The 17,528-nt window shown below is 42.2% G+C and overlaps 2 protein-coding genes across 3 annotated transcripts in view; one reads left to right on the plus strand and one right to left on the minus strand.

The window, feature by feature from the left end:
* Window positions 1-465: 465 nt before the first annotated feature.
* LOC114361325 (carotenoid isomerooxygenase-like) lies at window positions 466-14,047 on the minus strand. Its single transcript, XM_028316324.1, has 19 exons — window positions 13,014-14,047; window positions 12,395-12,506; window positions 11,200-11,346; window positions 10,605-10,715; window positions 10,222-10,319; window positions 9,807-9,887; window positions 9,248-9,328; window positions 8,292-8,416; window positions 8,102-8,225; window positions 7,782-7,862; window positions 6,746-6,826; window positions 5,967-6,091; window positions 5,290-5,466; window positions 4,232-4,408; window positions 2,904-3,060; window positions 2,293-2,354; window positions 1,992-2,090; window positions 1,411-1,590; window positions 466-471 (listed from the first exon to the last, which is right to left on the minus strand). Exons 1-19 carry the CDS (start codon window positions 13,111-13,113, stop codon window positions 466-468), a joined length of 2,124 nt encoding a protein of 707 aa, XP_028172125.1. The 5' UTR covers window positions 13,114-14,047.
* The window catches only part of LOC114361589 (odorant receptor 49b-like), a 30,959-nt gene continuing 23,798 nt past the window's right edge, over window positions 10,368-17,528 (plus strand). For both annotated transcript variants that reach the window (XM_028316677.1, XM_028316687.1), the window contains exon 1: window positions 10,368-10,437. The gene's annotated coding sequence lies outside the window, so the exon portion shown is untranslated. The remainder of the gene's footprint in view (window positions 10,438-17,528) is intronic.

The following is a 17,528-nucleotide window of genomic DNA, read 5'->3' on the forward strand; positions in this document are numbered from 1 at the left end:
ACTATTTGCATTTGTAATTGTTAATGTTAACTAAGTATTAAATAAATGATTGTGACTTTGCAGAGAATGGGCAGCAGCGCTCTCTGAAAAACATCAATCTTTTAAACTGCGATCTCCAACCCGCCTGCCAAGCGTGGAGATTATGGCAAAACCCTCCACTATAGTGGAGGAGGCTCATAGTCCAGCAGTGGACTGTAAAGGGCTGTTGTTGATGATGATGATGACTTTGCTACACCCTTACGTACAGGGTCAATGTATGAATGCATGTACCTATATCTGTATGTGCAGAATATGTTAATGTAAATGAATAAATAATAAATAAATAATGCGACAGCATTAAACAATTTGAATTTATTCTTATTTAAAATTTTAGTTATCTACCTACCAGCACTGTGTATTTATTCAATAAATAAGAACCTATACATATGTATAATCCAACTAAATACTTTAAACTACTTAACTAAACTAAACCTAAAATAAAAAAAAAACAAAAGTAAAAATTAAAATATTACGTACAAGCTTTATAAATAAAAAGACATTTCAATCGCTTCCTTGGGGGAAGGTGCCCAGAAGGCTGGTTTTTTGGAAGACGCCACATTGCCACGCTCTGGTTGGCCAGCCTAATGCGTTGCCCAAGGTATAGGCCAGCCTATGGATCGTAAGAAAAGATGTCTTAACTCTCGCTGAGACATCTTACGAAACAGTTTGTGGGCGCTTGGTCCCCACGGGCCCAGGGTTTCAACTCCAAACGGCTCAAATATGTAAGACTCATTGAGATTTTCATAATTGCGCCGCTTAAGATCCTCTGCAGAAGCAGCAGCCGAACCCACCTTGACGCCGGTAGAAGGAAGATGGGAGGGCGCTAAAGTGTCAACGCAAGTGGCGTCATTCCATCAGGACGCTTCCCATCGCTACGAGACAGGCTGCTCGTTTCGAGGATATCTGGAATACGAGCGCTGACCTAACCTAACCCCGAGGGAACCCGAAGCAACATAATTACGCGCGAGCGATAGGGATGGGTAGCTTGGGGTCATTGGACGGGATTCTACGTGCTCACGGACCAGGCTTTAGGCCTCAGCCTCGAACTTAGCGGGCAGCGGGGCGGCGGCGGCGGCGGCGCGGGAGCGGGGCGGGCAACGCAGACCCGTTCTCGAAACCAGCGGGCAGCTCGCGCGGCGCTTTAGCGGCGAAGTGTTGTGTTCGGGGTTGTGTTGTCGAGATATTTGTTTTTATTCGCAAACGAAATGTCTGAACAACGGCGACAATTTTATTTCGATTCAAATTTATTCCTAACGCTCGATTTATTGTGGGCAAAAGAAGGAGTGCGCTGCCCGCTCGTTACCCGCTCCTTCGCCGCTGCCCGCTCGTTGCCCGCTCCGGCGCCGCTGCCGCGCCGCTGTTTTCGAGAACCGGTCTATTTGATTTCACGCGCAGGAACCAGCCGTGCAGGCACTTGGGCGCGGGCGAGGGCGTGCGGAAGGCGGCGAGCGCGCGGCGCCGCAGCGAGCGCGCGCACAGCACCAGCAGCGCCACGCGCCGCGCGTCGCGCCCGTACACCAGCGCGCTCAGCAGCACGCCGTCGTCCTCGCTCTGCACATAACATGTCATTTATTTTATTACTTTCCTCATACTCGTAATAAACTCGTTCAATATGAAAGCTAATGCAGAATATGGCAGGAAAAGTAGCAGCTATGACTCTCGCGAGTTTAGTTCTGCGTCAAATAGAAAACAATGTTTCATTAATGAAAATCCTTTAAGGCATAGCATCCCTTAAACTAAACTACAGCCGGACACAATCAACCTACCTACGTAATCTAACGACATGGTTTGTGACCTTACAAGTAACTGTATAATGCCACCACAATTTTGTTGAAGTTAATGTCCCTATTACTTTAAAGCACTGTATCCTACGCACTATAGGTAATTTAATTTACCTAGCTGACGTTGAATTTGATAAAAACTCTATGCAACTATAGGTACATTAAACCTACCTTGGCGTCGGGCGCGGGCACGAACACGGGCTCGCTGGGGTAGCAGTCGGCGCTGCTCCACGTCAGCGTGGCGCCCGTCCACGTGTCCACCTTGATCACCTGGGACGACAAAAGCCCGTCACTGGCTACACTTGGCGGACAGTACTCAAAGGATCCAAGGGGATTATAGAAAAAACTGTTATTATCAGCCATTGCTACCATGACTACCATCGCGTAAAGATCTTGGGTCAGATCAGATGTGAACCAGGGGTGATAAAAACTAACCATATTCGTAGGGTTTATATGACAGTGGGCAACTTACCGCACCAGGATATTCCGCATCAACATCTGAACTGATGGCATAAAAATAGCGATACGGACGACCTGTGGAAAAAATAACAGTATTTTTCATAATCAGCTCATGGCCCTGGTAATACAATGGGATCCAGTAACATACAGATTGTTATGAATCAACAAAGAAAAAAATACGCAATTCTCTTCTGTGTGTAGATACCCAAAAAGTTCTATATCGACTAACATAACTCAGACTGAAACTCCCAGAATCAAGAAAAGGAGGCCTATTGATGTCAGTATGTAAAAAGTTGTTGGCTCTCTAAGGACAAGATTCTGGCAGGGAAAGTTCCATTCCCACTGAATGCCACGGTGAGGGGAATGAAGATGAGAATGAAAAGTAATTGGTTGATGGGTTACGCCCGTATTCACAAACATTACTATGAGGTCTCACAGTGCGTATTGACGCACAGGGTGACACACGAACCAATCACAAAGCTCTATTCTTCGATTTCGATTTGCTGCTTTAAGCAAGCATCGTTTGTGAATATGACTGTTAGTGTAATACCGTTGAAGGCGTCGTAGTGTATGCGTTAGTGTAATACCGTTGAAGGCGTCGTAGTGTATGCGTTAGTGTAATACCGTTGAAGGCGTCGTAGTGTATGCGCGGCGTCTCGCAGCCGAGCGCGGCCAGCGGGCGGGCGGCCACCCGCGCCGGCGTCGTCGCGTCCAGAGGCAGCTCCAGCCGCTGGGGCCGCCCGCGGAACCACTCCGCGTAGTCCGCGTTGCTCTGCATGTTCTGACGGACAATTGTTGACATTTGGTGACGTGGTGCGTCATACGCGTGTACATATAGCGGGGGACCGGTTTGAAGATATTAGTACTAAACTCATGAGCTATGATACTAATCGCATATCAGGAGCCAGGTGCCCCTGAAAGAGAACCCTAAATACGCCAATATGGTACATATGGGTTACATCAGTATAAACAAATAATTTTATTTACATGTGTTTTTTAGTTAACTATACCTATTTAGATTAATTCGATTTGTGCCTATGTTTTAATACAATAAGAACACGTCACACTAAATTTAACTGAAAACACGTGTAGGCACCTAAATTATTTGTAAATACGTACTAAGTGCTATCTTGGTAGAGCATATAAGGTACATTCTGTTAACCAGTCACCAATCCAACAAAATGGGAGAATAATGTTATAATGGTAGAGCATATTAAGGTGCTGATAACTATAGTTATAAATCCAACTGAGTGATGACGAATATTCTCGACTTCACATGGAATAGCCATTCCAGCAATTGATCTTTAGACTACTTCATCGCGTGTGTTAGCGACGTCATCCGAGAAAATACGCTAATTTATTGATTAGCAACGTTAACAATCAGAAAATGTACTAAAATAATCAATTAGAGTCGATTAGAGATAAATTACATTCCATCTCTTTCTCACATTATCTGTCATCTCGCTTGCACATCAATTACTCTTCCACACACTTCTGGAATATTCGAGAGAAAAAGAAACGGGACGGCAACATCGGACCTCTCGCTACGAACATTCCAGAACTATGTTCCAGAACATGAGAGACAGAGACAGGAATATCGGGAGAGAAAGGGATGGATATAGCCCGGGGCCCTATAAATACGGAGCGAGGCGCTCCGGGAGTTAAGTTTATTTGAAGTTGTATTGTTATGTTCAGTTCAGAGAACAAGTGCTCCAAGCAACAAGTGATCTGAAGAAGCAAGAACTGAGAAAAGGAAGCGAATAATAAACGCGAGAAGTCTCAGCAAGTGAAATAGTGGTTTTATTCCTGCAAGTAGCACCTACTACGCCTGACATAGTAAGGGCAAGCTCTCAACGGCAGTCATCATCGTCCGGTCAGCGCTCTCGAACACACACAAACGCATACAGTCCACTGCAGTCCACCACAGCGTGTCCTGTAGAACAGTGCCTCACCTCGATAGCCTGGACGTACATGGCGTCGATGGCCTTGGCGTCCTTATAGGCGCAGAGGTCCAGCACGAGCGTGCCGTCGCGCTCGAAGGCGTTGATGATGTGCAGGAAGAACAGCGGCTCCGTGCAGTAGCGCCGCTCCTCCTTGCCCGTGCTGCGGCTGATCAGCACGATGTGCGTCTGAAAGCACCAACAAAATTACTCCATAATTTGCAAAGGAACAAGATCAGAACCTTACAGCCCAAAGACAACTCACTAGAGTACGTTAAACAGTCAACTGTCAAGATGCTTCCATCGTCGTAACCTGGAGCCGAAGCCGAACCGTTAAAACAAGGCTGCTCAACCTTTTGAAGAGTCGGGCCAATTCGGTAGATTCATCGTTAACGACGGGCCACTTGCATTTCCTATTTCAGTTACTCTCAGGCGCAATAATTGTTGACATTTGGTGACGTGGTGCGTCATGCGCGTGTACATATATAGCGTGGGACCGGTTTGAAGATGATAGTGCTAAACTCATGAGCTATGATACTAATCGCATATCAGGGGCCAGGTGCCCCTGAAAAAGAACCCTAAATACGCCAATGTGGTACATAAGGGTTACCTACATCAGTATTCATAAATAATTTTATTTAGGTAGTACGTGAGGAGGCCTTTGTCCAGCAGTGGATGTCATTTGGCTGAAACGAACGAACGAACGAGGTAGTACGTGTTTTTAATTAACTATATTTAGATTCACTCTATTTGTGCCTATGTTTAAATACAATAAGAACACGTCACAGTGAATCTAAATTTAACTGAAAACACGTGTAGGCACCTAAATTATTTGTGAATACGTACTAAGTGCTATCTTGGTAGAGCATATAAGGTACATTCTGTTAACCAGTCACCAGTCCAACAAAATGGGAGAATAATGTTATAATGGTAGAGCACATTAAGGTGCTGATAACTAGTTATAAATCCAATTGAGTGACGACGAATATTCTCGACTTCACATGGAATAGCCATTCCAGCAATTGATCTTTAGACTATTTCATCGCGTGTCCTGTAGAATAGTGCCTCACCTCGATAGCCTGGACGTACATGGCGTCGATGGCCTTGGCGTCCTTGTAGGCGCAGAGGTCCAGCACGAGCGTGCCGTCGCGCTCGAAGGCGTTGATGATGTGCAGGAAGAACAGCGGCTCCGTGCAGTAGCGCCGCTCCTCCTTGCCCGTGCTGCGGCTGATCAGCACGATGTGCGTCTGAAAGCACCAGCGAAATTACTCCATAATTTGCAAAGGAACAAGATCAGAACCTTACAGGCCAAAGACAACTCACTAGAGTACGTTAAACAGTCAACTGTCAAGATGCTTCCATCGTCGTAACCTGGAGCCGAAGCCGAACCGCTAAAACAAGGCTGCTCAACCTTTTGAAGAGTCCGACTCTTCAATTCATCCAATTCGGTAGATTCATTCGTTAACGACGGGCCACTTGCATTTCCTATTTCAGTTACTCTCAGGACAAGCGCAATAAAAACTCAATTATTAAGATCAAACCATACTGCGCGGGCCACACTGTGGGCGACGCCGACGGGCCTGTGGTTGAGCAGCCTTGCTCTAAATTCTAAAAGATGGAATCGATTGGTATTGAACTGAAAATCTAATTGAGACATCCTCGTTCATCCGAGTCTCCAAGCACTGGACAACAAGAAGATCAGACGGTCCAAGCGAGGCTTAGACTGGGCCTGGTCGGGGGTACTCACGTCCTGGTCGGGGTACCAGTGGAGGCTGTCGGCGAGCGGCGCGCCGGCCACCTGGGAGCGTAGAGCACCGTACAGCGACACCGCCAGCGGCTGCTCCACGATCACGAAGTACTTCTCCGTGATGCCTGCCGCGCAACAGTAGATAGGTTTAAGGGAATCTGTTAGAGTCATTGGCGTATTTTTAGGGGGGCCTAGGTCCCTGATGATTACTGTCTTCGTACTATCAACTATCATCTTCAAATCGCGGGCCGTGTCACCCCAGCCCCCCCGCTATATACGCGCATGGTTAGAGTCCTCTCTACTGTGCTTTTACCAGAAAATAATTTCAATTTATGAAAATAATTACAAAGGCTAAGCTAGGCAAGCGTCAAATTCTCTATCGGATGGGAATTTTCTGTTAATTTTCTTTACGTTCTAAGATAAATAGATTATTTAAGTACCCACTGTTGTATCATCTTTGGATTTCTTTAATGGTATATGATTGTTGTCTATGGTACTGAAAAAGACGGCCATGTTGTTTTGGCATCTTGAGAGGAGCTTGTTAATTAAACATGCAGTGTCAGTAATTCATTCAGTATTTTATTTATCTACTGCCTCTTAACACAAGTACCTAGAAAGATTAAACAAATGCAATTTCTTATTTTATTAAAGAGAAAAACATTGTCAATTTTAATAAAATTATTGTGTGAGAGGGTCAAGCGAGATTTAAATTGGTTGATTGTGCGTGTCATATTATATTATAATTATAAATAATAATAGCGTTATTGGTGCGTGCTCACCGAAGGTGTGCATGTAGGCGGGATGCAGCGGCCAGCGCGGGCGCAGGCTGCCCACCACGCGCGCGCGCGCGAACATGTCGCCTGCGGACACACCACACATCAAATGAGAACTACAGCTAAAATACTAATCCTAAGATTAGCAGAATGATGAATTAGGTAAATGTAACAGCAGACTGTTTCATTTACCTTATATTAAACAATATCTATAGAGTCGATGATTATTTAAAAGATAGAAATGTTTGGGATACGTTACTGCCTAGCTCGCATAAATATATTTATAACTTAGTACATTTTAAAGCATGTAAACCTTTGAAAAAGAGGCTGACAATAGTGACGGAGTTTCTTGCGCTGCTTCTTCTCAGCACTGGCCCATTTATTATCCTGAAGCAGTGGTAGGGTTAATACTGGGACGTGTAAAAGTGCTTTTTTAAGCCTATTTACAGAAATAAATGAGTTTTAGTTTAGTTTTCATGAATATAACTGTCGTATTAAAGAAGTAGGTACCTAAGCTACACGTGTAACCGTAATTAACATTTGAAATGATAAATAATTACAAATAATCTGCACGAACGACATTTTACGTATACTTAATGAGTTTGAACTTTTAGTGTTTGTGCAAAAAAAATCTAACTTGCATCATCGCTGCAAAATAGCTGAAAATGTAGCGTCACAGTTAGCTCAGTGACAAATCTTGTAGTAAAATCAAAATCAAAATTATCTTTAGGTATTTGTTTAGACTAATTAAATTAGTATTTGCAAATCGTCAAATGCTCTTAAGGAGCCTATACATACATCATACATGTAGTAGATAATCATCTTAATATGATTATTTAAATGAAAACCCGCTGAAAACCAGCGTCGGGGCACGCGTGCATGCACGCGTGGCTCGATTAATGCTGAGCGGGCGCCTTTTTGGCACAAAATATTATGCGTGTATAGTTTTAAGTCCCTTTGTTCTGGTTTTCTGTTTTTTTTTGTGTCAAATAAAGTTTTTCTTATTCTTATTCTTATAAAATGTTTTGAATTGTTTACGTACCCTTCTCTGTAAACGGGAACTTGACCACAACGTGCTTAACGCGGCCCTTCACCACCGACATGCCCACGTTGTACACGTCACCTTGAACATTATACGACGCGATAATAGGAAACCGCAGACCACAACACGACACATCGTTACAATAAGATACTTGTTTAATTTAAACTAAATCAAGCCACCGATTTTTAGTCGGCCGATAGTGGGCCCGATTCNAGTCGGGCCAATTCGGTAGATTCATCGTTAACGACGGGCCACTTGCATTTCCTATTTCAGTTACTCTCAGGCGCAATAAAAACTCAATTATTAAGATCAAACCATACTTGCGCGGGCCACACCGTGGGCGACGAGCCTGTGGTTGAGCAGCCTTGCTCTAAAAGATGGAATCGATTGATATTGAACTGAAAATCTAATTGAGACATCCTCGTTCATCCGAGTCTCCAAGCACTGGACAACAAGAAGATCAGACGGCCCAAGCGAGGCTTAGACTGGGGCCTGGTCGGGGGTACTCACGTCCTGGTCGGGGTACCAGTGCAGGCTGTCGGCGAGCGGCGCGCCGGCCACCTGGGAGCGTAGAGCACCGTACAACGACACCGCCAGCGGCTGCTCCACGATCACGAAGTACTTCTCCGTGATGCCTGCCGCACAACAGTAGATAGGTTTAAGGGAATCTGTTAGAGTCATTGGCGTATTTTTAGGGGGGCCTAGGTCCCTGACGATTACTGTCTTAGTACTATCAACTATCATCTTCAAATCGGGGGCCGCGTCACCCCAGCCCCCCCGCTATATAAGCGCATGGTTAGAGTCCTCTCTACAAGAAAATAATATCAAATTATAAAAATAATTACAAAGGCTAAGCTAGGCAAGCGTCAAATTCTCTATCTGATGGGAATGTTTTGTTGATTTTCTTTACGTTCTAAGATAATACATAGATTATTTAAGTACCCACTGTTGTATCATCTTTGGAATTCTGGTATCTGATTGTTGTCTATGGTACTGAAAAAGACGGCCATGTTGTTTTGGCATCTTGAAAGTAGCTTGTTAATTAAACATGCAGTGTCAGTAATTCATTCAGTATTTTATTTATCTACTGCCTCTTAACACAAGTACCTAGAAAGATTAAACAAATGCGATTTCTTATTTTAGTAAGGAGAAAAACATTGACAATTTCAATAAAATTATTGAATGAGAGGGTCAAGCGAGATTTAAATTGGTTGATTGTGCGTATGACATTTAAATCAGCGCTCCTTTAGAGTAGGCGCACACCGTTGATTTTTCGTCAGTCGATAGTTTAGTCGGGCAGTTGATCAGTATGGGCATGTATGGGAGTGCGCACACTACGCCGATTCGATTTGGCCGATTCTTCATACAAATTAAAATCGGGCACAACTATCGAACTAAAAATTCAACGGTGTGCACCTACTCTTACAAGCAATTTAGAGTAAATAGTGTTATTGGTGCGTGCTCACCGAAGGTGTGCATGTAGGCGGGATGCAGCGGCCAGCGCGGGCGCAGGCTGCCCACCACGCGCGCGCGCGCGAACATGTCGCCTGCGGACGCACCACACATCAAATGAGAACTACAGCTAAAAGTAAAACTGTAACAGCAGACTGTTTCAGTCACCTTAAATTGAACAATATTTATTAATTTTCATGAAAATAACTGTCGTATTAAAGTAGGTAGATACCTAAGCTGCACGTGTAACCGTAATTAACATTATAAATGATAATAATTATGAAATAATCTGCAAGAACGACATTTTACGTATTACGAGTTACGACTTTTAGTGTTTGTGCAAAAAAAATCTGACTTGCATCATCGCTGCAAAATAGCTGAAAATTTAGCGTCACAGTTGGTTCAGTGACAAATCTTGTAGTAAAATCAAAATCAAAATTATCTTTATTTGTTTAGACTAATTAAATTAGTACTTGCAAATCGTCAAATGCTCTTAAGGAGCCTATATATGTAGTAGAAGATAATCATCTTAATATGATTATTTAAATGAAATGTTTTGAATTGTTTACGTACCCTTCTCTGTAAACGGGAACTTGACCACGACGTGCTTGACGCGGCCCTTCACCACCGACATGCCCACGTTGTACACGTCACCTTGAACATTATACGAGGCGGTATAGGAAACCTCAGACCACAAGTCCACAACACAACACATCGTTACAATAAGTTACTTGTTCTTAAACTAAATCAAGCCAAGCCTAGGCGCAGAACACCGAGTTTTAGTCGACCGATTCTAATTTGTATGAAGAATCAATCGATGTAATGTGCGCACTTCCTTACATGCCCATACCACATGCCCGACTAAACTATCGGCCGACGAAAAATCGATGGTCTGCGCCTAGGCGAAGCTAGGTTCTTTAAGATCCCGCAGTTGGATCCATAAGAGATAGGATGATATTAAATGTGCAATGAATCGAAAAGGCCTCACCGTTGGACATAACATGCGGGTGGGAGGTGTGGTTCACCAACGCTACGGAGTCCATCATGTTTTTGCGCTCCATCGTGTCCAGGGTCACTGGGTCTATCCTGCAAATAAAATTAAGTTAATCTAACGTCTGCCTTTCTGTCCTATTGCAGGGCGTACCCACCGACCACCTGTATGCAGAGCCAATGGTGCGGATTGGTGCAGGTTGAGGAGTACCAGGTCAGTGAAACATAGTAAATGAGTCTTGATTCATACTTGTGATAACATGATTTTCGTCTTTTGTTTGTTCTTGAGACAAGCAAAAGAACCATTTATTATAATCCTGTGTAACTCTACCTATTGAGAATAATATAAATTTTAATAATGTCCGATAATATGCAACTAACCTGTGAATGACCGGTCCCTCCGTGAAAGCGTATATCTCATCGCCGAAAGGGTACAGCGATATCATAGCGTTGTCGGAGATCGTCTCGTCCGGCTTGAACACCGACGCGACTCTACAAAAATACATATTAATATAGAATTAGAATATGAATTTATTCATAAATTCATATTCATATTCATTAGGTACACATGTCAAGATGGTAGTCAGTATAGTGCAATCAATAATAATATTTAGTGTAAGAGGTAGACTGGAAAAATACTTTAACAATAAGGCGAAATTTCCCATTGTCTATTACTATGCTCACTTAGAACATCTAATGGAAAATTTTATGACTGACACTTGATTCAAAAACAAGTTTCTTTTTAATTATTTAAGTTAACAAAAACTAATTGAAAAGAAAAGACAATGATGTTGTGTACTCGTTTGTTCTATTTAGAAACAAACTTTAATAGAATGGTGTGCTATTTTAAATAGATTTTGAATAGATATCTACTAAATTAAGTGACCGGCAACTGCTATCATTTTCACATAGTGAATGTAGAGTGCCCTAGGCGTTTGAAGCCCTTACTTCCCAAGCCCAAAGGCTTCATATTTACCTGTCGAATATGGTATGGCAGGGGTCGGGCACGGCCTTGGTGCCGAACTCGCTGACCACGATGCGCTGCGCCGCCTGGTTGCGCTTGTATGTGCTGGACTGCAGGAAGCGGCACTGGTACGTCACGCTTCCCTCATGGATCGCGAACCTACGATGCAAAAAGATAGCTCTATATGAATCCACCAAGAGATCTTACATGGATTAAATGATTCCGAATGACATTTTAATCTTGTTTCTGATATTAATCACGCGACTCCGATAGTAGATCCGATACTCGGCAGAGTCGCCAGAACGTGATTTAGCATCGATATAGTCACAAAATCACCGATCGCCGATGCTATAAATGTCTGCTGTGGGCCTAATCAATTCGAGAACGCATCTCCGCTATCATCATCATATCTCTGAATGAGGACGCGACCAGGTAAACTGGACCGCGGATCGATTAGTTCGTAATTTGCCCCAATCTGCGATGATCGTGGTCTATTCCCGCGCGCCGCTTACGCACTTCACTCATTAGCGTGCATGGATGCGCAATGCATTGTTTGGATGTAACGGCTCATTCATTCATTAGGTAGGATTCTTGATTGTTTAATGGGGCTTCCTTCTTAATGACCATGATAACCTTACCGTAAGCTTAAGTATAAAGGTTTAAGTATTACTCTATGGTATCTCTAATGATAGGTAATTATGATAGGTGGTAATTATACGTGCGTACGTACTCTACTATTTTGATGTGAAAGTCAAGATATTTTTTTTACGTACGAGTATACCTTCTAATCAAAAGTATTGTCTACTGGCAACTTTTGCAATGATTTACTACTTAAAATTCTGAAAGAAATGCGTATCCGAGAGGCTGCTGGGTGCATAATCCTCGTTGAATAACTTCTACATTGCCTTTGAATAAGGAGAATGCTCAAAAAACAATATTTTAGAAAATAATAATTCCTGAAAGATTGATTTTTAAGAGTTTAATGGATGACGTTTGTGTGAGCATTGAGCACTTCGCTAGCTGCTTCTGAGACCGTGCCATCCACGAAGACGCGCCCCACCAATTTTTGGTCGAGGGAAGCGCGGGGCGTCATTATTGTAGTGTGCATGTGCTACTCATGGATAAAATTTAGTGTGTACCTATAACACTCAATCATTAGCGGTAGAATGGTGGGGCGTGTCTTCGTGGATGGCACGATCTAACTCACCGGTGCAGCAGCGCGGAGCTGTCGAAGAGGTGCTTGAAGCGCATGTCGCCGACCTTCAGCGAGCCCGGCCCGTTGCGCAGCAAGGTCCCGCGCAGCCATTCCGGTAGCTCGCCTGGAAAGTAGGAAGGACTCAATGCCAATGGGCAACTTTAAAGCCGTACCCGTCAATTTTAAAGTCCGAATAACTTAGCCTAGGCGCAGACCACCGTCTTTTAGTTGGCCGATAGTTGGGCCCGATTCTAATTTTTATGATGAATCGGCCGATACCAAATCAGCGTAATGTGCGCATTTTCATATTCGTAGGTACTGATTTATCAGCCTGACCCAACTATCGGCCAACAAAGTCCAGTGGTCTGCGCCTAGGCTTTTAATGTGCGCTCCGAAGAATCTAATCATTACTTCGGGTGTTCACATTTTTCGAATCAGTAATTGTGCTGATCTTGAAGCAATCACATTGTAAAGCGATTTATAGTGCACTACGGGCACGGTTGATGCGCTCTACAATGTTCAATTTTAAACTATGTACTAATGAAAATTAAATTAATCTACTGTTACGCTAAACAAGTCGATATGAGGGTATTTAGCATAGAGATTAAGAAATGAAGTGAAGGATACTAACCTGTTATTTCTCCGTCGAGAGGCTCGGTGACCTCCTGCTCGCAGGAGCGCAGCCACACGCTGGCGTCGCAGTTGGGGTACAGCTTGTCGGCGGCGGCCATCGCTAAAACACGCCTGTTCGAGTATCGCTCAAGTCGGGCCCTATCACCGTTGTCCGTTCAAATCCCCGTTTCGCAAAAATCGCACAAGATCAAGCAAAGGTTATTGGCGCGAAAGCAAAATATTTTTTCTTTTCTACTCGTAATTTTACCCAGCCAGTATTTTAAATCGAAACAGAAGAGGTCTGATATTAATGCTTACAGTGTTTTGTTCATTATTTTGAAATTAAAGAAAGGATAAATTCAATAGCTTACCTTTTTTTAAGCCGAATTTCGAGCCGCATTTAAACTTTACTTAAGAAAATGCTCAAACCGTGTACTCGTGTATTATTTTCTAGGAGTCAAAGACCATAACAAACGATTTCTTGAAGACACTGACTGTTTCACCCCAAAGTCGTGCTAATCTCGTTACGCGGCTAAGCTGAACTGTTCAATTGAGGCTAATCAACACGAGAAACTGCTAGAAACACTTAAAACATAAACATTAAAGACCAATTCATATGTACACATACTCCGAAAACACAATACATCGTTAACTAATTTGACAACAAAAATAAAACATAAACAAATGACTAACATTTGCGCGCGTAAATATTTTTTTCGAAAACGGAACGGTTATACCCAATACAAAATGTTAATTTTGAATTCTGTCAACCAAGACAAAGGTACTCACTATGAAATTCCACTTCAATTTATCGTTAGCAGATTCGCGTTTGCGTTTGCAATGATGGATAGGTTCTGGTGGAATGGCGGAGAAGCGACTAGTCTGCGACTGCGGGGGTTGGCAGGGATGGGGCGCCCCCCGGGCACGCGTGACCTTCGTCGAGCGTACAACCCACGTGCACGATGAAAAAATATTATATAGACTTTTCAAGTATGAAAATAACGGTGACTTTCTCCGACGATGGTAAAAATTGTGTGTGAAACCTATGGCAGATCGCCAGGTTTTATTTTCGAGTAGAGACGAATTGAAAACGAGATAACGTAATCATTAAGCCTAAATCGGCTAATTTTAATCAGAAATTAGATTATCCTAGGTAGGTAGATATATCATGTACGTACATAGGCTGGTAGCAAAAAATCATGTCAATTTCTAAGTGCAAGAAGCTAGAAATTTTACCAGCACCGAAAACGGTGTTTGGGGCATTCCAGCATTTACGCATCAGGTCCAAAATATATTATTTTGTATTAAAACTAATGACAGACCAACAGAATCCTTTTCACGAACAGAGCAACGAGTACCGCAGATATTATGTATGTTGTAATCATTAACTCGGCCGGTAAGGGACCGCTCCTGACATTGATACTCGCTTCCTGGAGGGCAGCGGATTAGCGGCGCGGCGCAAGTTGCCAGCGCCTGGCGGGAAGCTGGCGTGGCGCTCCATCGCGAGGCCAGCCTGCTTGCTGTCTGCTTGAGTTAGTGAGATAGTGCCCTGCTCTTCGCGCTCCGAACATTTGCCCCTTAAAACCATCCAGTTGGTAGATAAGTAAAGGAAGCCCCTTAATTGACAACAACTTTATTGACTGATTTAATCAATTAATATCTCTGACAGCTGCGGGCAGAGAGACGGGATAATTAGTCTTAAGTCTTCTTCTTTCGTGACCAAAACTGTGGGAGTCCAATCGCGTTCCCCGTGACTCTACATTTTCGCCTGTGTAGGCGTCAATTCATAGATAGAGGAATCCTTTCACAAGCGGTCTCAAGAGTTCATGGTAGGGAACCATTAAAAGGATACATAATATTCAATACTGATAATTAAGAAACGGCCACGCATCACGTGCAATAATTAATAGACTAATTAAAATTAAAACTAACCAAGTGATTAAATACTATATAAAAAGTACTAACACCAATCAATTTTAAATTAGACAGCAAATACCTACATTGTTTTGGTTAATGACCGGTCGTTATCGCGATAACATTGTGCTGGTGTCTGTAGCACGCGCTCGCCACCCGGGCTCTCCCGTTAGGCTTGTGTAGTACATGTACTATGTATTAATAGGAAGCAATTCCTTTATGTGAACTAGAACGAACTATTCCGTCTTGGTCGTTCAAATCGGTCTTTTAGTTCACTTTAGTACAGCCGATCACGATTGAATAGGTGTGATCGAGACGTGAAATTGGTGGCAAGCGCGCGCGAGCGAGATGGATTCGGCTCTGTGAGTGTGTTGCGAGTATTTTGCGACATTGTACTATTAAAGGTGATAGTAATAAAGACGTTTTTCGTCCGATCTGATTAAAAAAATCGGTGTACTAAAATGAACTAATAGTTTGAAAATTATACATTAAAAATAACTAGGTACGAGTATGAACTAATAGTGCTAGAATGAGACGTGAGATTAGTGACACGTGAGCGCGAGTTAGATGGGTACACGGCTCTGTAACTGTGTTGCGAGTATTTTTCGATATTGGACCATAAATACAAAGGAATAAAGACTTTTTTTCTTTTAGTTCATAAGGCCGATTGTACTAGTTCGGAGCGATCCGTTCAGTGTCCGAATAAGAACAAGCCTATCTCCCGTGGCTTGCGCCGCGGCCGCGCGTAGGCCAGTTATTAATCCCCCAGGGTGTCTCCCCCCGACCTTCGCAGGCAAGGCCAAGTACCAAGTTCAGATCTACCATGATGGCCGCGCGGCCTACAACTTATGTTGCCTCTACATTGTTACATGCTACTCTACGACACTTTGAATGTGCATATCAACACGTGCATTATTCAGTAAACATAAGTGCCTTATAAACGGTAATCTTTATTAACACAGAACTTATTTTTTGTTTACCCACTTCCCTTGTGCGTCATTATACTAAGTATCTATCTTTCATTTCCAGAGTTCAGATAGTTCTTTCCAGATAACTACAGGATTCCTTTTATCTGGTCATACCTTCGTCTATTTTGATTTAATTTCTTTTAAAGTATTATTTTTGCACTTATCTAAATATTTCAAAGTTACTCATTTAATAGCCGTAGCTAGCCTAATGCTGTTTTTTGACAAACCATATTATTGTAGAGCACTCTTTTCGTCGTCATTCTAGAAAGTTATCATACCTAATTACTTAAGTATTTAAGGACAAAAGTAGAACGTTAAGTTAGTATGTTTTATCTTACTTTCTTTAAAAATGTATTTGTAAAAAAATCTTATTTAAATTCTATTTAAAAGATTAATTAAATAAATGAATAATAGTAACTAGCGGACACAGCAAACATCGTAGAGCGCCTATGTATGTAAGTACTACAACAGAAATTTTAGTCCAGTAGTTTTCACTTTTCGGAGCCTATTCGATACAAACAAACAATCAAATATTTCCTCTTTATAATATTAGTGCAGATAATCTTGTTTTCTAATTCTTTAATCTACAGTCATAATATCATCACGTGCCATAAGTAATAATAACATTCGTAGACGTACTCACCACACCAATAGATATTCGTGCAAGGGCACGCGGACGCGGAACAAATTTTCCGAACAGAAAAATCTTGTTAACATACATGTAGATACATGCGTGCAAGTAAAAATTTCAGCTCTCTACTAGACTCAGTACCTACCTGCTTAGTCTAGAATTATTATTTTTTTAATAAAATATCCTTGGACATTTTTACACTGCGCCGCTAGTCCCAAACTAAGCAAAGCTTGTACTATGGGTACTAGACAACGGGTATAAACATACTTAAATACTTTCTTTTTTTAATACACATGTTACAGGAAATGTATGAAATCCGTCATTGTATACAATTCCTAGGAATTGTGTATAATTCCTAAAATCACCCGGAAATGTGTGATGTAAATTATATTCGGCACATTTCCTAGGAAATTTACACATTTCCTAAACAGCAATCGGAAATGTAATATAAGATTTCAATGAATACGCGTGGACATGCGGTGCAAGGGGAGGGTATAGCATCATCCGATTACGCGGGGTCTCTATCGAATCGCCAAATTATTTGTACGCCTAATTGTCTATGACACACAAATTTTAAGCCTAAATTTTTTACACAAATTTATTTTTATTACGCCACTTTTTTTTTCTCCGAAACTTAAATAGCGCTCGGCGGCAGCTGTGTATATGTAAGGTCGCAAGTCTAACCTAACCTAACCTAACCGAGACTTTTGTTATCCAGCTACAGGAGTACTAAAATTATGCCAATAATAGTTTAATAAAAGAGATGTTAAAGTTAGGAATTTCCAATACTTCAGCGTACCTAATATGCGTGATGCCGAAAGAAAGGTATGCCAATTTAGGCAAATATTTTTTTCGCCCGAAGTATAATAGTGCGAAAACAACTGTCAGGCTAAACAATAACACTGGTCAACAAAAAATCAAAATGAAAATGGTGCCGAGATTCTGTTGATAGTTTATTAGTAGGTGGGTATTAGTAGTAATAAAAATATTTTTCTTTTTTTTTTCCTACGTGTAGTTTTGG

This window comes from Ostrinia furnacalis, unplaced genomic scaffold (genome assembly GCF_004193835.3).
Source record: "Ostrinia furnacalis isolate ACB-3 unplaced genomic scaffold, ASM419383v2 OfSCF0373, whole genome shotgun sequence".
NCBI lineage: Eukaryota > Metazoa > Arthropoda > Insecta > Lepidoptera > Crambidae > Ostrinia > Ostrinia furnacalis.